The sequence below is a fragment of the Pocillopora damicornis genome, chromosome 11, assembly GCF_964200805.1.
Source record: "Pocillopora damicornis chromosome 11, jaPocDami1.2, whole genome shotgun sequence".
Classification (NCBI taxonomy): Eukaryota; Metazoa; Cnidaria; class Anthozoa; order Scleractinia; family Pocilloporidae; genus Pocillopora; species Pocillopora damicornis.
Genome location: NC_142680.1, coordinates 5,157,486 through 5,178,398, shown reverse-complemented (window position 1 = coordinate 5,178,398; position 20,913 = coordinate 5,157,486). Strand labels below are relative to the sequence as shown.

The window sequence follows — 20,913 nt, the reverse complement described above, 5'->3', positions numbered from 1 at the left end:
AATAGAAGAAAGGTACCAGTCTTAACTCGCAAGGCTGTGTTGCGTATGCGTTTCTCAGAAGACGTTGTTTGTGGGCAGACTTAAGCTTGGGGTCCTCTGGGTGGGGGGTAAGGGTTAGCATTATCTTGTACCCAGATCTTACCGTTTAACTATAACCGCGTAGCCGTGGGATATCTGGGTACGAGACTGGGGCTACCATTGTCAAGGAGAGTGGGTCGGGACTGTACCACTTGGGGGTGGACTTCGTCTTTTGTTTGCTATCCTCAGCGTGATTTACTTCTATCTCCAGACGCTTTGAGACGACTAAAGCACCAGCTGTTATCACGAAGAAATCAACTATTTGATCGAATGATCAGTATTGCATATTCCAGGGGAAACGAGAAGTGCCTGCAAACAACCATAATGGCCGGTCGCGGGATTTAAAATATCGCAATAATGTTATGAAAGGTTTTCACCACAAGAAGAATAAAAAATTCATTCATGTTTCATTTATTTTTTAAAGTTCTTTTAAATCATGTACAGTGGAACGAACAGACAACTCATGTTACACCTAAAATGCAAAGTAACCCTAACGAAATAACTTGCATAAATAATACTATAGCAAAAAAATTCGACATTCTACATAAAATACACATAACCAATTTCATATTCTGAGCAATTAGTTCCTTTCTACGAAATCACTAATTTTTCAATGTTGTAACTTGATGCTACATTGGAGACACTACGATTTCTCATGAAGTAATCTCCTCTAAGTGCTTTTCTACTGCGCAGGCTCAAGCGCATGCGCCAATACACACCGTTAAAATGGTAGAGCCTGCATATAGATCTCAGGTTGGGCAGAGAAGGAATTACACTTCGGTTGATGAAGTATACATACGATTTCACAAAAATACTATTACATCTTGTTTTTTCATTAAAACTAATATTCATTTTTGTTTCGTTATTTGTGTTTTTTCGTTAGGATTGGAGGATCAGGCCTGGAGAAAAAAATTACATCCCATCTTAAATAAGCCATTAAAAAAGGTTTTGAACCTAACTACTTTGAAAGCTCCAAGTCTTTCCTAAACTAATGCAAAAAAGAAATCTGAAGTTGAAAACAAACAATAAAACATTCACGAGTTAGCAAATGTCAGTTCTACACCAAAAAACATTAACTAAATATTTATCATTATCATTACTTGCAAATCTTACCTAAGTGAAATCTGACTTGGAATAACCTAGGGACATCTCTATGATATTCGACTTTACCTAAACCTTCCAGTTTTTCTAGGCAAGCTGCCGTTTCATAGTCACGCAATCTAACCCGTTCCGTGACCACTTATAGTCACGTCACATAATGACGACAACGTGCGTGGCAAACCCACCATTGAGTTACGTTACAGAAGTTGCGTTACTTAAAACAACGATAGGGAAGAAAAAGACTAATTAATAAAAACTAAGTTTAATTATCTTTGACCAACTTTTCCATATCATACAGCACATCCAACAAGCAGCCGACAGACCACGCCTGTGCTGGACAGCCATCATGACACGGAGCCCCCCCTGCATTAGTAAGTTCTGGTAGGCTACGCCAGGGGGAGCTCGTTATCTCTACCTTGTGTCTTGCCAGGATGCTCTTTACTCGCACAACTGCCAGTTCCAGTCCCTTTGGACCATGAAGTTTTTTAGCGAAGTACAGCCGAGCTCTCAAGAAAGGGCCAGTACACCATAGCCACTCCTACAAAATAACGATACAAAGATTATATTCCCTCTCAGATGTGGGTAATATCATGTTTTCAGAACGATAAACCAAATTGTTTAAGTCTTGCTTGGTTCTTATATTTGAGTGCCGCAATTCTGTGGTGCTTCTTCTTTCAGGTGCCTCTTTTCGGGGGAAATAACCTTCTCTTAGAGTTGCTAATCTACGATTCTAAGCTTCTCATTTCGATACGGTATTTTTTCACTCAACACGTCACTTATTTGGGAGCCCGATAAAAGAAGCCAAAAAATTAACAGGACTGGTTCTCTCAAGCCAAAAAGAAATTTCCTAATTTTTTTCATGACTTAGTCTCTTCGTCCTTTTCTTTTTCTCACTACTAAGGTGTCGAAATTATAGTAACTTTCCCTTCAACACCCTCCTTAAGTGGGGGGAGGAGAGAGGAACAGCAACCAGGCATAAAAACAATCCCGTCTTCAAATATCAAATTATTGACTGACTCACCGGGCCTTGGTGATAAGCGAATCCTTTAGCACTCTTGTATGAGGTGGAGTCTTGCGAGTTGTCATAAACTCCTTCATACGCCCAGTCACTGAAACAGAAAGAAATAGTATCAAATTAAAAAAAAAAAAAAACAGTAACAAGGATAACCTTATAGGCAATCAACTGCAGTGAATTATACGCGGGGCACCTGCAGATGGGTACAACAAAGCCTACCATCTCCCCTTCCTTACCAGTAGCGGATCCAGACCTTGAGCTAAAGGGAGGGGGGAGGGCGCTTTTGTATCGGTTGCCCTGCTGGCTTTTCTTCCTTCTGCAATTCTTTTTTTTTTCCCCAAAATAAGCGGGGGAGATCCGCCACTGCTTACGCTCCCACCCCCCTTCACACTCTGTCCTTTATACTCCTCTACTCTTTTTCTCTTTTTGTGTTTTACTGAGTGCGGAAGTTTTAATTAAGTTTTTTTACATTTTTTCCACAGATGTGCGATTACGTTACCTGGGATCCAATGTAGCCATGCCTAGTGGACCTAAGAGAATTTCCTCCACCATGTCAAGACACTTCCACGCATTTTCAGGGTTAAACATCTCTGGAGCCTAAAATATCAGCGAAACACGTGGCAAATTAGGCCAAGATCCAAGGGTTAACTCTCCTCACATGTAACAATACCTCCACTTGTTAGCTAGTTCTGAGAATTTCCTCTTAATCATGAAAATATCATAACGCTTTGGCAAACAATTTTTTTAAATTCTCATCGAGTTACCCTCTTTGCAACGATGGACTAAAATTTCAAGGATAAATTAAGCCCTGAACAAATCTCAAAGTCAGAGGTTGAGATGTAGTGATACCGACAAGAATGTAACAGTTTATGGAGGTTTCGACCAATCGCACGTTCCCCTTTACCAGTTCGCCCCCACCACGACCAGTCTGCCCCTTCAAATATAACAAGATTTTAAGGCGAACTGGTAAAGGAAGGAGCGCAATTGTTGTATTGCTAGAGGAGAATTAGTAAGAATAGGGGCGATCTTGCTACCTACAAACACCGAACTGAACTTACCACAACCATAGCCACACACAAGTTAGGTCTGAACTGGTAATCTGTAAATCTGTGAGTAGCTCCGACAGTGTCTTTGTAAATTCCTCTTCTGTGGACCAATTTGTCTTCATCACCTTGCTGCTTTTTATCTTTAGGATCCTCAGGTATCCAGAAATGTTCTTCAAACGCATTCTGAATCTTCAAGCTCCACTCCTTGTAAGATAACTCTACGGGAAAACCTTAAAAGATGTAAAGTTACGCCTGTAAATGAAGCGATGATGGAATTCCTATTCTGCTAATAAATTTCCTAATGAACTTGCAACAATAAATATCAAAGAAAAGTTCAGTTTCACTCCCAAGAATGAACAGCACCTAATTTCTCCTTGTAACAAGTGAATACTTCTCAACAATATGACATCCAAGGTTGATGCCAAAGATACCCCTTTAATTTCTTAAAATTTGGACAAATAGATGTACCAGGGAACTTTGCATTTAAATCGGCACTGTAATGAAGATTAAACATACCATCTTGAAGTTTTGACACGCCCGCATATGGAAACTTCTTTTGATCACACAGCTCAGCTAACCAGCGCACAGTTGATTTGCAAAGACCCACTATCTCAACTGCGCTGCCGTCCCTAAAACACAGAGTATTCAACTAAACTTGAATGAACTGTGCGATGTTCAACTCTCGAGAATTGACTTTACTGGAGACTACGACACGAAACAACGAGAAGCTTTCAAAGCGTGCTCACGAAATCAATTCACCCTTTAACTCCCCGAAGTGATTCAAATGTAACTTCTCCCGATAATATCTAGACTTTATCCAGCAAACAGAAAATGAGAATGATCAAACTTATTAGCAAGACGTTATCTTGATCTGACTGTCTGCTGTACAGTTCTTAAATGGTAGAGTATTTGAATTAAGGTTGATATCTCTGTTTCCTGTTCCCATAAACAATGAGCATGCTATTTACCTGGGAGTGGCTGGCACTCCAAAGTTTCCCGCCATATGAGATTCACCAACTTTGTCCATCCATGTCCCAGCATTCCACTGGCTCCCACCATAAACAAATCCAGTGCTCTCGCGGACACCAACAGAGACATTGAACCCTGCACCATGCATGTGGTTGTCGAGCTCGGGCCCAGCTCCCCGCTCACGGAAACTGATACCGTTGAAATGGCGTTGCATAACTTCTTGTATTACGTCATATAGAGGCTGATCCTGGAAAAGAAAGGGACGGCAACGTCTACTTCCGTTATGACGGACGTGCAGTGTGACATCAACAAGATTGCAAGCGAGAATGCGCACGTACGCGAATTGTAAGGATCATTAAATTGGAGTGAGAAGATTTTTGGCTGCGTGCACTGTTTTTCAGGCGAATAAACAGTGTTTGTCTAAATTATTTCGAGGGTTTTTTAGGGAAGTTTAAAATATTTTAACTTACGGTTTTGCCTGGCGGCTGCGGATCAGAACAATCCGAGGGGAAGATCCTGGAGACTGGTTCCGACAGGATCTTTAGCCCATCCGGAACAATGGAGCAATAATCCTGAATACACTGGAGCCACCACCATGGGGCGTCCCTACAGTTATACCGGGGTTTGCGTCCACCGTCCAACAGGTTAGGAATGAGGCCATGGCGGATACATCCAGCAAAGGCCAAGATATGATGTCTGCAATAGTCCAAGAAATTAGAGAACATCGAGAAGGCAAAGGGCTTTGAAAACAAGTACTTTATTTACAGTTCGATTGAGCGTCGTAAAACCAGCACCAAAGTAATCTCAACAGCCAATCACAAAAAAAGAAAATATCACAAGTAGCCAATGAGAATTCAAAGTAAAAACAAGCAACTGCCCGAAGCGCGGGAAAATTCGGGCGACCAAGTCGCGATTGGTTGTATTTTTTAATCTGATTGGCTGAGAAAGTGGCGCGAGTTTTCTGAACCGTTCTCATAAAGAGCTATAGCAAAATCAAGGCCATTCCAGAGTAATTTTCGACATTAAATTTAAAACTGCTCAATAACATTTTACATGCAAGCAGATACAAGTGTTTCTTAACTGATATACCTGGCATCCTGGTACCTGCCCGTTACAAGTAATAAACCTCTAAGTGCAATAAACGTATCTCGCCCCCAGCAGCGCATGAAGCCAGAAGAAAAATGAGGCAAACCAGCCGCTAATGACATCAGAGTTGGCATGTCAGCCCCAGATGATGGACCATGGTACAGTTGGGGCGAGAGAGCTGGAAGCGAGGCTGTCCGAGATAGGCCAACAAACTGGAGCGAGCCAAGTGAAAGGGCTTTGAGGAATGATGAGCCATTTTGAACAAAACTGAAAAAATGGAAATTTTAAATTACACGGATGGTACCGTGTTCTCCTCTAAGAGATGATACCACAAGATGAATTTCAAAGCATCTACAAGGCCCCTGGAAAAACTTCACAGAAAAAGAAACAACAAACCTTGACATCTGGCTCCAAGCTCGATCCAGAAGTTTAAGATAAAGAGGGGTTATAATGGCGTCAAAGTAACACGGCACCAGATATCTTGGACATTCCTTAATCAGACTGAAAACCTTGTCAAGCCATACACCCAACTACAGGTATAAACACAACGGATATCATTAAGTAATTATACAATAACAAAAACAAAGTCCTTGGAAGCTTTCACGTGCCAAGTGCCAACTAGAGAAAAAAAGCTCATACAATCTTTGTACCTGTTACCTATATACAATCGTTTTAACTGCAATTCAGAGCTCTTGCCTTAAACCTTCATACCCTTACATCAGTATGCATGTTATCCATACTGTGCTCTATAAATTTCCTAAGGTGCTGAAAAGGAGAATTTAGTTAACTATCAAGAGCATCTTTAGTTCTTGATCATTTCCTTTATTCTCATGACCTTGATGTGTAATTTCGGGATGATATTGTAAGGAGAAATTAGACTCACTGACCTGTCTTGTGCCAACAAAAGGAAGAAGTCTTCCCACGACATAATCCAACAACCAGTTTCCATCCCGCAGATTTCTACACAGAGGGTGAGCGAGATCATCAAACGGCCGGACATTGGCCAGCACTGATATCACACCTGTGGGACGTTAAACAAACAACAGATAAAAAGGGGTAAGTTTCAAAAGAAATTATGGTGCTACGTTGGCGAGGGGTATTAAAAGATAATTTGCTTTTATAAACTGAGTTGATTATGTAAACTACCCGCCATAAAGAATTTCGAAGGGCTGACGTTTCGAACGTTAGCCTTTCGTCAGGGTGAATAGGAGAATTGTGTCTTGTGTATGATTTGTTTACAGAAAGATGGAGCTACGCTATTGTTGAGTACATGGTAACATGAAAAACACAACAACAAATAAATCAAATGAAAAGCGTTTGTTGATCACGAAATGCCGATTTGAAAGAAAAAGTTTTACTCCAGAGTATTACGGCTTTTCAAAACTGCCTAGATGTAGCTGCTTAAGCAACGAAGGGCAGTACAAAACAGTACAAAAATAAAACAGATGAAAACTATACACAAACGTCGAAGGACCCGAAAAGTGGAAGGACTTGCTTTATCTCTGATACAACACTTTCCTGAAGCAAACTATGCCATTCAAATCTTCTCACAGCACCCCTCTTGACCCACTAACAGTTCTCACAGCACCCCTCTTGACCCACTAACAGTTCTCACAGCACCCCTCTTGACCCACTAACAGTTCTCACAGCACCCCTCTTGACCCACTAACAGTTCTCACAGCACCCCTCTTGACCCACTAACAGTTCTCACAGCACCCCTCTTGACCCACTAACAGGTCTCACAGCACCCCTCTTGACCCACTAACAGTTCTCACAGCACCCCTCTTGACCCACTAACAGTTCTCACAGCACCCCTCTTGACCCACTAACTCCCAGAAGTGATTAATATGTAACTTCTCCCTATAATATCCATACATTATCCAGTAAACAAGTTATGAGAATATTCAAACTTATCAGGTAGAAGTTGTTATCTTGATCTACCACCAATAAATAACCCAATATATAACCCAATAACGTTCCTTTAATGGAGAAAACGTCTGCACTGACCTTGTAAACCACAATAAACAAGAGGTCCTGTATCAGGCAGAACATACACTCCCCCACCATTACCATCATCTCGTTCTTCCGGATCTGCTCGGTACAACACTCGGTTGAGATCGGACAGCGACAGATTGGCGAGTATGTCGTCTAACTCATCAATCATTTTGTAACTCTCCTGGCTCCCAGACTGTTTCTCATACAAATCCACTCCAAGCTGTCTAAAGGAACGGAAGAAAAGAAAGAAAAACACAGAATATATCAAACGATTACTAAAACGGCTCAAAAGACATGACGCAGCAAATAACGATATAGCCTCTGTCTGGCACCTTACCTCAACTGACCGAGAGCATTCTTGACGTTGGTTTCCATGGTGACATCAAATGCAATGACACTTCCCGGGGCGAAATGATCAAAATATACTTCAAAACTGTTATTTCCTTTCTGTTCAGCACGACAAGTCTAAAGTATGATTAAAAAGAGAGGTTGAATGTTCCAAGCACGACAAGTCGATGACTTTTGGATGCAGCAGTATTCGTTACTTTGTTTGAACCTTTTTGTGAAGCATTGGCCTTTGTTTAGATGAGACCCTTGTTAAGTTCTTTTCAGTTTTTGCGCGTATTTGGGTCAGTTTTAAAGCCCTGCTTCCTTTATTTTGCTCCGCGATTGGTCCAGAAAACTCGCTACACTCAATCAACCAATCAGATGCAAAACTAACACCAATCGCGCCTTGGTCGGTAATTGTGAAGAACAGCTCCCCTCCACCGACAGACGGCTAACTGTCGGCCAACAGTCGGCTGACTGTCGGTAATCTGTCGGTTATCTTTCGGCCGACAGATTCCCGCGTTTTCCTTCGCTTTAAACAGTTTGCTTGATCTCACTTTGAGTTCTCATTGGTTCTTCTGGGCTGCATTTTCCGTTCTTCTGACTTACCGTTGTAATTACTTTGATTATATGACACACAATCGGAAAGCCCTCTGACACGCCTTCAAGTGGTAAATTTCACATGCATATGAAAATTTTACCTAAAAAACTGTGCGTGAATTTAACCACTTCAGGAGCCTAAATACACGGCAGATATGCGTCTAGTGTGCGTCTAGTGTGCGTCTAGTGTGCGTCTAGTGTGCGTCTAGTTTAAGGGAAGTCAGAGTGACTACTCTCAGTCCTACCTTGGCCTCATGGAGTGGTTTATGCCTCTGGAGTAGCACTTCATGTGACTGAAGTCCATTGATAAATTCAGCATCTTTAATAAATTCACTTGCATCTTGCCTCTTCAGCAACATGGCTTCAAAAATGATTTCGTTGATCTCACCTACCGAGCGAAAAACATAGTCATCCCGAAACAAATAAAGAACTTCTGTAAAAAAGACAAAATAACTACGGAAACAGCTTGCTTGCCCTGTATGAGGGCCGTGGACGTAGGTCCGGCTCTTCCACTCAGTCAATAAGTACACAATCGCCGCTTAATATAAACATCGACTATGTGGCATTTAAAAAAAGACTAGCCATAGCATATCCCTAGTCATTCCTGGGTTCTGATTGGTTCTGACAGGGTATGATAACTCACCTCACATAGCATGGACACGGGTTGACACAAAGAAATACCCCATTGAAGCATTTTTGTTGCGATGTTGGATGCGCATTTTAGGATTTTCTCTGAGCTGTTCTCAATAAAAGCAACATTCCATACCTACAGCTAGCTTGGCTTACAACTATCATCCCATATATAACGCTTGATATAATAATTAGTATAGTAGTTATTTATCCATATGACCGACCTGGGATGTTTAGTGGTGGAATACCACTCATGTGAATCTCCTGCCTGTCCTTGGTGGGTTGAAGATGATCAGAGGGGTGGTGAAAGGCAGAATGTGCTACTAACACGACAGTCTTTCTCTTGTCTGGGCAGTGCCTAGTAATGGCGTGAACATCATGGTGAATCTGGTCCACATACACCTGGAAAATAATTTCAAAACTCACTCAATGGAAAAAAGAATAATTACTTCTAACGTTTTGATACAACAGAGGTTAAAATTAACCTTTCGACGGTCCCAAGAGAGACCGCGAAGCAATTTTTTAAGTAGAAAATACTAGAAAAGAAACAACAAGGGGGATGTCGTTTCTGTTGAAACTGGTACATGGAAATATTTAACAAATAGATCCCATGTTGCCTTGCGTCTGTTGGGTTCTAGATCATAGATGACGTTAAAATGTGGTAAGAACAAAAGATTTGCAAAGGAAACTTTGTACCTGTGTATATCCTTCTTCACCGAGCCATCTGTGCAGTTCATTGATGGCTTTTTTGGCTGAGATAATACCATCAGTCTCTTTCACAAATGCCGCTTTTTCAAGTTTAGATTTGTCATTTGGCCAAGACAAGTACAAGCGATCTTCTTTTACGACATGGATCTACAACACAATTTAAACACACAGGAATTAACTAACAAATCTTTGGTTATGAATTTTAAGATATCTTCAGGATGATAGAATATCTCTTAATGACATGCAAGGAACAAGTATTTGCATACTGTATCTCATCACAAGCACCCGTTTTCTTCCTCCTCCCGAGTTCTTACGCGACTAAATCTTTCTCCTTCTATCAAATTGTTTTATCTTCTCTTTGAACATTACCCACCCATCCCTCAAGTGTTTAACTGCTATATTTTCTTTGTTCCTTTTACTTTCTGTACCTCCCCTTTTAAACCCATCAAAAAATGCATCTACCATCAGAGCGAGTTTAACTTACATGATGCGGTACCAGTTCATCGTATCCTCTGGAACTACCCGTGGCACAACAAGCCATTGATACTAAAGCTGAACTGGCAATTGAGTCATAAACTGATCGCACCTGAGAAAAAACAATAGCTATATCATTTCACAAATAATACAGTTTTCTTTCAATGCTTTTTAAGGAAAATAAGTAAAAGAAAAGTTCACAGATATAATGTTTTACCATTAGTGATAAAACACCCTTGGATACTCATGCAAAAGCTTACAGAGTACTCTACTTTCTTCACCATCGACTCCACTAGATATTAATTTTGGTTTAACCGTAGCTGAATTAGAATGCACTCATCAGGATACATTTATTTGATTGAACGCCTAACCTTGAATAAGCACCCACCCTGTAGGTGGGTGCCTAAATTCACTGTCTATCAATACATCTCATATTTTATAACAATTATTTTGAATAAGAGCCCACCTTCGAATAAACACTCTCTACAAAGGTCCAAACGTCAAATAAGCCCTCAGGGTGCTTACCAGTAATCAAATAAAGTCGTTACTTTAGGCGTAGCTGAGAGAAACTCTAACTTCTTGAGTACTCTCCATGTGCTTCATATCTAATCAAATTCACAGCTGGCGCTTGAAAGGGTTGTTTTATAAACTATTTCCAGCAAAAGTTTTATTGCAGTTGCAAGAAAAAAAATCCCACTGTGAACACACTCATCACAGGTATGTATAAGGGAATTTATAAAATAATTCAAATAATACGCGCGCTCTGATTGGCCATAAAACCATTTTACATGAGCGCATGTAAACACGGTTTTCGATCCTCTTTCATTAGTTATTTTATAAAAGAAATGTAAAATGGTTTCCGTGTTTACATAGCCTGATGTAAACACTTGGGAGGTTGGGAGAACACTCGATAAGCTGGAAACCACTCCGCTTCGCGTCGTGGTTTCTTACGCTTATCTCGTGTTCTCCCAACCTCCCAAGTGTTTACATCAGGCTATGTAAACACGGAAACCATTTTACATTTCTTCAATGAAGCACTCTCTCACCACAGAATTTGTTTAAATAAATTGACCAGCAAGTTTTTACTATCATGTTACGCCTACAGTGAGATATACTTGATAAATTCTCTTCATGTACCTGAAATGGTGAAGGGTTATCATGTGTAACATCCATAAACAGAGCATGCGCGATGACAGGCACAAGAGGCTTCACAGCTGATGGGTGCATGAAAGCACCAACAGTTTCACCCCCATAGAGGTAAATCAGCCTGCCTTCCTCATGTGGGTCAGGAGCATTTAGAGCTTCTGTTTGGGAGATAAACAAACCAAAACGTTCAAGATTAAACAACGAGAATTCAGAATGAGAACAGATATTTTGTAGTAGAGAAGATGCTTAAGAAACAACTACCGTAAACCAAGTTTAAAAAAGTTTTGTTGCAGTCACCAATATCAATTATTCTATCTTCCAAATGTTTCCAGTTTGGTGACCTTATCTACAAGTATTTACTCCCTTTACACCCTCACACCAATATGAAACCGCAAAACCAAGGGAAAAAAATCATCCAAAGCCGTAAAAAGATTCGATCAAAACCGAAAACCGCATGCAAAACTGTTAAAGCTGATAAATTTTCACATCCCAGTTATCAAAACCCTAATCGATCCGATATAGAGATGACAAGTGGAGCAAAAAGAGGTTTCGCGGCTATGCTTTGCGTTGCGTGGAGGCGAAAATTGCCGCTCAGAAGGAAGAGGAACTGCGGAACCCAAAAAGGAAAAACCGAAAACCACATAGGATACCAAATCCAAAAGCCCAAAAGTATTTTTGACAAAAACCGAAGACCAAATGCTAAAAACCGAAAAATGCGCAAACCGCAATAAAAACAAAAACCGCAAAACCGAACTTTTATTGACACAAAAAACCGAAAAACCGATCTAAAAGATAGCCAAAACCGCAAAAGCGAAAATCCCAATATTCCCCTCTTTGAGATTTGATTGTGGGGTGATTTAGTAAGGAGAAATTAGACGCTGTTGAATTATAGTAGTCAAAGGGTTCTTACCTCTTATAAGAGATGTAATTCCTAGTCGGTTCACAAAAATATTGTCCGTAGCTTCAGAACCAGTGAACAATTCTGCTGTAACATAAAGGTCAGGTTCCACTCGCCTTGCTGCATCTACAAAGTACTGCAATTAAAATTTAACATTTTAAGAGAAACATTTATCCATTCTTTCTCAACAGGACTGGTCTGGATGCACCGGTGCAGTTCACAACAGTTTTGGGAAGAGGTTTGGAACTACTCAATGCATCTCTATACAGTTTTATTTAATGGTTTAAAATATGTTCTACTAACCTCTGCCACATGAAGTGGAGTGCTGTGGCAATTATCAAGACGAATACCATCAAATACCCTAAAATACAGAGCAATTGTCAGAGATATAAACATTTAAAGCATGGTTACTGGACCTGCAGATTTCACTAGGCACTGGCTGAGAAAGAGGTCATTGCCCGCAAAATTTAAGCGGCCATTGTGCTATAAAAACAAAGAATAGTCTTGAGTTGTTACTATGGAAGTTATTTCAATTGCTAATTAATGCATCATATCGATACGCAAAAACAAATCAGTTATAGCTAATAATCTGGACATTGCAGGTGAAATTAGGTTTTCTATTTAGCAGTTGTTTACGGCTTCTGTTGATGGTTTTTTTCCAGGAACTTACACTTGTTGTAGCAATTTTTTTGACAGAAAGAAAACTAAAGAGGATACTAAAAGATATTCTGGCCATTATCTCACCTTGCACAAATCTTCACATACTTCAACATGAAATCCCAAAGAAATGGTACTTCCTCTGGCCCTTTACCATATCGAAGTTTAACACTGTCACCCCATGCAATTACTTCACGGCGGAAATAGACAAATGATCCTGGGGCAGCAAAGTCCCTTAGAGGGTCACCACCCCATATCCATCCTGGATGTGCCATGCAAAATTTTGCCTTGTTTGAATACATAAGCTTCTCCTCTTCTTCGACTGTATCACAGTCACCAGGTGTAGTGAAATACCTGGTAATGAAGAACACAAGATCACCACAGACTAAGGTTTTACTCAACAATTTTTTACATCATCATTGTCAGCTGTGCTCATTGCACCAGTAGGTGCATTGAGCCATCAATTTTCCTTTTGCCTCTACAGGTTGTATATTTTAGCATAGACACAAATGCTTAATAAATAATTTAAACTCAAGCATCCAAGGTCAGATGGGCAAAAAAAAACTGCAAAACTGGGCAAAAAAAAACTGTGCCCTTAGACTTGACTACAGCACTCAGCCTTGGGCCTCAGGCTGTACCCAAGACATAGGGCATGGTTCGAATTCCTCATGGACCTCCTCCTAGTAAATAACACAACTATATATCTTCATGGTTGGGACACTGGTCCATCTATCAAAATAACCCAATAGCATTTCATCAAGATTCCCCAAAAGTTTCCCAATACCCACCCACAGGTGTATTTTTCTTAGATGCTTAAGCACTGTGAGAAAAAAGTGTCCCACACAAAAAATAGAGTTTGACCTCTTAATCTAGAGTCCTTCATGTTAAGCTCCCTACAAATTCTCCTTATTAGCAGCATAGGAAATGTTTAGAGAACAGTATGGAGAATATGCATACTGATGTTAAGGTGTGAAGGATTAAATAACAAATCTAGAAATTCCTAAAAATGTCTCCTTACCTTGTTACTAAAGGACATGTTCTTGTGACTCTTGGATGTCTTGGGCCATCCCCATTCAGACGTTCATACCGCACTGTATTCTGAACACTTTGGATGGCAGATTCAATATGATCAGCGACTTCTCTGTTCTTGACATTGTCATTGAGGTTATTGAGATGTGCTTTAAAGTCCTCACAACATAATTGAAGCCGTCCTTTCTCATCCAAGGCATCAGAACTTAAGAGGTAACAAAGTACAATCAATTTAAATGCCTGAAAAGGGAAAGCCTTAATTCCAACAATCAGGTTTCTATAACAACCAAGTTTGCTGTTGTTTAATTTAAGGAAATTTTATGATGGAAATTTAAGAAAGATAAGATGAAATAAATATTTTAAAAATAAAGAGAGATACACTACTCATTTTCAATCAATTTGTCTTTAGAGACAGTTTGAAGTTTATCAACCTATGAGACAGAATTGTTATGTTCTAACAGTGATTATATTAAATGGGTTCCATTTCAAGTATGTTATGACGAATTTAAACACATGCAACTACTGTTAGTATGGATATTATGATGCTGAATACTAGTGGGTGAACTAAAAACAAAAATTATCTGAACATGCATATATCACAACATTAGATCAAATGTGATTTAGCATTGCAGTCAAGGTGTAATATCAATTGTGGGAGCTGTATGAAGTAATTATGTAAGCTAGTAGTGATATAGCCATAAGTGAATTAACCCTTTCACTCCCATGAGTGACCAAGATAGGATTTCTCCTTACAATATCAATACAATATCAACCAGAAAAGTGATGAGAAGAAAACAATCAACTGGGGATAATTAGTTGATCCAATACTAAATTCTCTGAACTAACATTATAAGAATTGTATGGTTGACAGTAAGGAGAATTACAAATTTGATCTGGGAGTTAAAGGGTTAATTAAGTATTACATTAGAAAATTAAAACAAAGAGAATGTATTTACCGTTCTCTGTTAAACTTTGCAACAGCCTTTACCATATCAACAGTTGCTGAAAAGCGTTTGTATGATGGACCTACTGTTAGTTCAAGTGGCTCCTCATCATGTTTTAAAGAGCCACTCCCTGGTTTTTTGACCTTCAGCATGGCTGTACGGAACTGATCAACTGCCTTTGCAACATCCACACTAAACAACTCCCATAGCCGTAGTTTTGGCAAGACTTGGTGCCTGACATTAAAAAAAAAAAACTTATTAAATAAATCAATATCTATTGGTAACAAAATCTTGGTATATATCCGTTCTGTAATTTCTTGGTACTTGTAAATAATTTATCTATGCCCACGAAAATAGGATTATTATTATTTTTGAATAACTATCAACTCATAAAAATGATTGAAAGGTTTCAATGTACTGTACTTCTCCTAATAATTCTATGTTTGCACCAGCAAACAGGTGATGAGATTTGACAACCTCATCAACTATCAACTAGAGGATACTATTGCAATATGAAACCACGTTTTCTCAGTTGATTTATTGAGAAGGAGTACATGTAACCGAGAAGAAAGAACCATTCCTGAGTGAACACTTTTAATCAACTCCCAAGAACTAATTGTCAATTCTCTAGCTGCCACACATTTCCTTGTAAAATTAGTTACAAGAATTTGGTGTTAGACCAAGATAACAACTTCTACCTGATAATGAATATTCTCATTACCTAGTTTGAGTTAATTCTCATTACCTATTTGCTAGATAATGATCACATCTCGGAGTTAAAGAGCTTAAAGACAGAAAACTCCCAAAACTTACCGCAATATGTCACCTATTCTATGTATATGGTATTCACAGTTCACTTCTGCAGGTAAACCATCTGCAGCCCATAACCCATCAGCTACTTGACAAGTGAAATGCCACAAGGCACGATCCAATAAAAATGCAGGTTTGAGATGAGGAGAGTTGTCCAAGTTGTAAGAGCATTCTGGATGATCCCATAACCAAGGAGAGTTGTTAGCTGTGTGATTCAGAACTACATCCACAATAGACATCACTTTCCACTCACTACGCATCTTGTCAAGGATATCCTTAGAGAAAAGTTTATAAAAAAATATCAGCGCATCAAATTATTAACATATGGTCATGAAATGGCATCTTTTTAACCCTTTTATTGCGAGGAGTGACCAACAAGTAAATTCTCCTTACAATGACAATAAGATAGTTCATGAAAATTAAGAAAATTATCGGCAAGAAAATTGTCTTGATAGTACTCTAAATTCTCAGTAATATGCAACAACAGTCAGTATTATCACAGGTTAGGAGAATTAGCACTCAGATCTTTGGAGTGAATGGGTTAACAAGTCAAGCTTAGAGTTGTGGATATGATTGGGTCTTAAAATTGTTTTTTGAATCACCTTTTTCAAACAGTACAATTATTATCAATGAACTGAAGATCAGTTATTACAAATACTAACTTAGTAACTATCATTATCTTTAGTTAACCCTTTAACACCCAGATCAAATTTTTAATTTTCCTTATTGTTAACCAGACAATTCTTATCAAATAATGATAGCTCAGAGAATTTAGTATTGCACCAACTAATTATCCCCAAACTGATATTTTTCTTTATTCTCATCACTCATCTGGTTGATATTATATTGATATTGAAAGGAGAAATTTTGTCTTGGTCACTCATAGAAGTTAAAGGGTTAATGAATCAGTCATAACTAATTAGTCTAAAAAAATCACCAGTATGATTTTTTTATCTATGATATTAATCAAATAAGTGTTAATAATTCTACCTTATGTATCTAAATGTACCTTAACTCCATCAAAGGAAGCATTTTTTCTCCCAGGTGAATGAAAAGCAGCATTGACGCTGAGCTGATCTAACACAGAGTATGAAGAGTTTGACTTTCCCAGTTGTTGTATCGGCGTAAAGTGAATCATATTGTAACCAGTTTCTTTGGTTACCTGAGAGATCAAAGCAAGTTATAGAAAATACTTCAGTTGAACAAAGTATCTAATATCAAAATATGTATAAATATAAGTATTACTTATTATATTGTGGTAAAATATAAAGGGAGTTAATTGATTTCTTCTCCCCCTGAATGGAGGAATGGAATGTTACTCCATCAGACTTCAATGTGCTTCCTAAAGGAGGCAATGTGTCTCCCAAGTGGACACATCAACAAAACTTGAAAGTATAGGTAGTAACTTGCTATAGAACACATTTCAATGATCTGCCCAGGGAACTACCCAGGGAAAAGTTGATCCTCAGTTTTTGAGGCACAGTTGTTTAACTTGTTCTTACAATAATGCGCTCATTAGGACCTGCATTTTGAGGGGCTTTTGCCTTCACATAAGAAGAAATTGAAGGAAAAATATAAACAATCAAAACTGTCAGCAAAGCTTCAAAACTATACAAAAATTGTAGGCTAACCAATGGTTAGCTTAGTTGTGCTTTGAACAGCCTGGGGTCTTGTGTACTACATAATTCACTGCACATACTGGGTACTAACCCTAAGTCGATCGCTCCATTCCTCCAAGGGTCCTAAACTCTTAGACAGCACAGTCTGTAAGCTTACACACTCTAATGGGATAGTTTCTGAACTGTTCACTTTTAAAACTGGATCCACTGAAAAATAACCTGAGGTTGTCCTTCTCTCTCTAAATCAGAAACAAAATAAAAAGAGGCAAGGTAAAGTTTAATGCATAATGACATGACAGCCAAATATGCTGTAATGGAAATCAATTCCACTTGTAAATTATTGAAAGCACAATATTCAGTTACATAGAAAAACAAATTCCCAAAAATTGTGTCTAAAAGAACATTTTGAGTTCTTAAAAATAATAATAATTTAGAGAAACAGCACACCAGGTTGTTTATCATCGGTTAATAACTGATCAAGTGAGTGAGAGCGGCCACAAGTGCCTCGTTTTAAACTGGAAATTCTTGTTTGAATGAGATCCGTGTTTTAAAGTCTCACATCAGTGCCACCCTATCCAGATTTTAAGTAACCCCCCCCTCCCCTATCTAGAAACTCCAACCTGACTTGATCCTACTAACTCTTAGAAGTGATCAACAGGCGACCTCTCTTCTTAATCTTAATATACTACCTACTCAAAAAGTGATGAGAATGGACAAACCTATCAGATGAAGGGCATTATCCTGATATACAAGTTAAACCTAATTTTCTTGACTAAATTTCTATGAAAAAAATAGAGCGACTGAAAAGGCAAATTTCCAATTTGATGTTACAGGGTTAAGACTTGGCCATCTCAACTCAACCCTTTGATTCCCATCAGAGACCAAGATAGAATTTCTCCTTACAATATTGATACAAAATCAAGCAGACACATGATGAGAGTTGAGAAAAATATCAATTAGGGGATTATTAGTTGATCTAATACCAAGTTCTTCAAACTAACAAAATAAGAATAGCAGACAGTAAAGAGAATTGCAAATGAGATCTTGGGAGTGAAAGGATTAAGGCAAGACAAGCTTTCTTACTCTTTTCCTTTGTTTTCACCATTTTGGTAAGTGACATAGAAATGAAATGATCCTGCAGTATGTGCTATAATATCTGCAAATCTATCAGCATCATCACATTCTTGTCCAGGTGGGCATGTCCATGCCAACTCTGTGTACTTTTTTCTATCAAATGACTGCTGATCAGATGGCGGGTGGTTGCAAAGTAAGTGAACATTGTAAGGTTGCAGTGAAGGACCCAAGGTGAAGCGTAAAGTCCATCCTTACAAGAAAAAGAAACAGTTAGCCTTTTAACCCCTAAGAGAGACAAGCATCTCATTTCTCCTTACAGTATCACAACTAATTCAAACATAAAGGTCATGAGATTAATGGAAATGATCAACAACTACAGAAGCTCCTGATTATAAAGCAAATTCTCCTTGTCAGCACCTCAGGAATGACATGGAGAACAGTATGACAAATATACATACTGATGTTAGGGTGTAAAGCGTTAAGATCTTAGCTATTGAACATTACAAAGCTGCTAAAATACACAATTGTACAGACAAAAAAATTGAAAAAATGACCCTACCAAGTTGGCAGTTTGCTAAATGAGTTACTTTTCATAAACACAGTGATTTAGCCACTTTAAAAATAGATTGTTTTCCCAGAAAGAAAAAAGTGACTTAAAGTATGTGATCATGCAAAATATCAGGCTAATAGTGCTGATGGTTTATATTTTTCTTAACTTTCAAACTACTGTAATGTTTCTCCTACTCCAGCAATGCATTTACAAATTGGTGGCCATGAGATCAACAGTTGCCAAAGAACCTTTTTTTTTCAACTGTCCATGATTATTAGATTTTGTTTGAGTCAAATTTCCTGTAAACAGGTAAACTGAGGATGAAAGTCACATTAATTCCTTGCAAGTTCAATTAAGAATGCAGTTGAATATTTCTTGATTTTGAAAGAAAGCTCTGATCCTGCCTGCTAAACTAGTTAGATTTATTCATTCACAGCTTTGGATACATATTTGGCACAGTTGTACGTGATAAAATCAATTGGACCTTGTATTGACCCAAATCAATATCATTCGTGTCACGCATCTGGTGAGGTGTTTACAATTCTGCTTGCACATTCACTGGTTAATAGCAAAAAGTTTACTTCCCGGTAAATTGTACACAAATGATATAAAAATCAGTTGGAGTAAATTTACTTACTTCAGTCATAAAATAAAACACAAAAAATCCATAGAAGCTTCCTACTGCATAAAACATGTGGTGCAAAATTGAATAAATTGGAAGCATTGGAAAAGGCAACCAATATTAGGCCTCTTACTAAACGTACATAATTTAAAAGCCGATAAATATGTTTATATCCTATGTTTGTCTGAGACCATCCAATCTAAATCGTGAAAATCAATCCTTTCAAGAGCTTTCTTAAATCAAATTGTATAAAAGACAAGATTAGAGGCAAATCTGCCTGCATTCGTCCCAATTTTTCTCTTGTGTGTTTACTTATCAGGGTGTAACATAGCCCTTGATGTGGAAATTTCACCGGGAACTTCGATCACAATAATAAATTTTCAAATTTTCGCCCTTTATAAAGAGCAAAAAATTGCAATTGCGAAAATATAACATAAACATGTTACAACTTGTGCAAATACAGTTTTTTGGCCCAGTTTTTCTAAGGAAACATCAGAAACTGAGAGATCAGCTGGTTAGAAATGTAAGTTTTGCGCCTACGTAAACTTGCTGTCACCCCACTCTGAAACATAGATACAAATTTTCGAACAGTTTTTGAACGCTCCCCGGCATAAGTGATTTGTAAAGCACCAGAACCTTACCTTTCTCGATTCTAAATAGTTTTGTTTCCAACTCTTGACCAGCTTCGAGTTGAAGCACTCGAACCTGACCCGCCATTTTGGATGATTCAGTGGGTCCAACCGCGCTTACTGAGGGATCTGGGCCGATTCTACTTTGTCACGTAAGTCAAGCAAATGTTTTCTCGTGTTTGCGTGACAATATGGCGGATTACAATTTGGCATGTACGAGGTAAATTTAATTCAAGAACGTTTATCAAGTAAAGGAGAAAAAGAGAATAGTGTGGAATGAATAGGTTTATTTAGCAATTCACTCAGTATACTGGTCCAGAGTTCGAATTCTCCCGTCACGATTCTTCTGGACAAGAAACACACGAGGTTCAATAATGTTCAGTCACATGAGCGCACATTTTTAAAATTAACCTTGGGCAAAGTGGTATGATTATATTTGATATCTTCAAGGACACACCATTTCGTTTTATTATGAGTCCACGAAAAAAAGTTACAGAATGAGATGCAGGAATGTCTTGGAAAGACACGAATGAAAATTAAATTCTAGCACTGAAATTCTCATCCCCAAGAAGTAGTATCTCTCCATTGACAGATCATCACATGGAAACCATGCCTGTTAAACGTGTTAACCTTTAGGAAAAAATTACCCAGCTTTAGCGTCCGGATCAATTGTGACTCATCTTCTAGAAAAGATATATTCTCAGGGGTGAAAGCATTTAGATTTTTTGGAATGGCTGAAACCGACGATGGTTTCTTTTTCTCCATCAAAGAAATTGCACTGAAAAAGTCAAGGGGAAGACCATCCGAATCTCTCTTAGGAGAGAGTTTTTTTTAAAAAGTATCTTGCAAGTATATTTGCAATTTGCATACTAAATCACCAAACCCCCCCTCCCCACCCTTCCATCC

The 20,913-nt window shown here is 38.5% G+C and overlaps 1 protein-coding gene across 2 annotated transcripts; it reads right to left on the bottom strand.

Annotated features, from left to right (window-relative positions):
- Nucleotides 1-473: 473 nt before the first annotated feature.
- On the bottom strand, nt 474-20,123 carry LOC113670759 (glycogen debranching enzyme). Of its 2 annotated transcripts, none has more exons than XM_089186898.1 (27): nt 20,020-20,123; nt 18,216-18,456; nt 17,224-17,371; nt 16,523-16,675; nt 15,517-15,788; nt 14,716-14,937; nt 13,749-13,964; nt 12,818-13,084; nt 12,377-12,434; nt 12,086-12,209; nt 11,167-11,333; nt 10,040-10,141; nt 9,544-9,702; nt 9,072-9,249; nt 8,463-8,605; nt 7,628-7,755; nt 7,303-7,514; nt 6,183-6,316; nt 5,692-5,825; nt 5,299-5,562; nt 4,680-4,905; nt 4,209-4,456; nt 3,757-3,869; nt 3,253-3,470; nt 2,694-2,791; nt 2,201-2,288; nt 474-1,717 (listed from the first exon to the last, which is right to left on the bottom strand). In XM_089186898.1, exons 1-27 carry the CDS (start codon nt 20,093-20,095, stop codon nt 1,442-1,444), a joined length of 4,665 nt encoding a protein of 1,554 aa, XP_089043024.1. In that variant the 5' UTR covers nt 20,096-20,123; the 3' UTR covers nt 474-1,441. The 2 variants fall into 2 exon arrangements, with proteins under 2 accessions (XP_089043024.1, XP_089043025.1); XM_089186899.1 differs by having other exon boundaries at nt 3,253-3,458.
- Nucleotides 20,124-20,913: the final 790 nt, after the last annotated feature.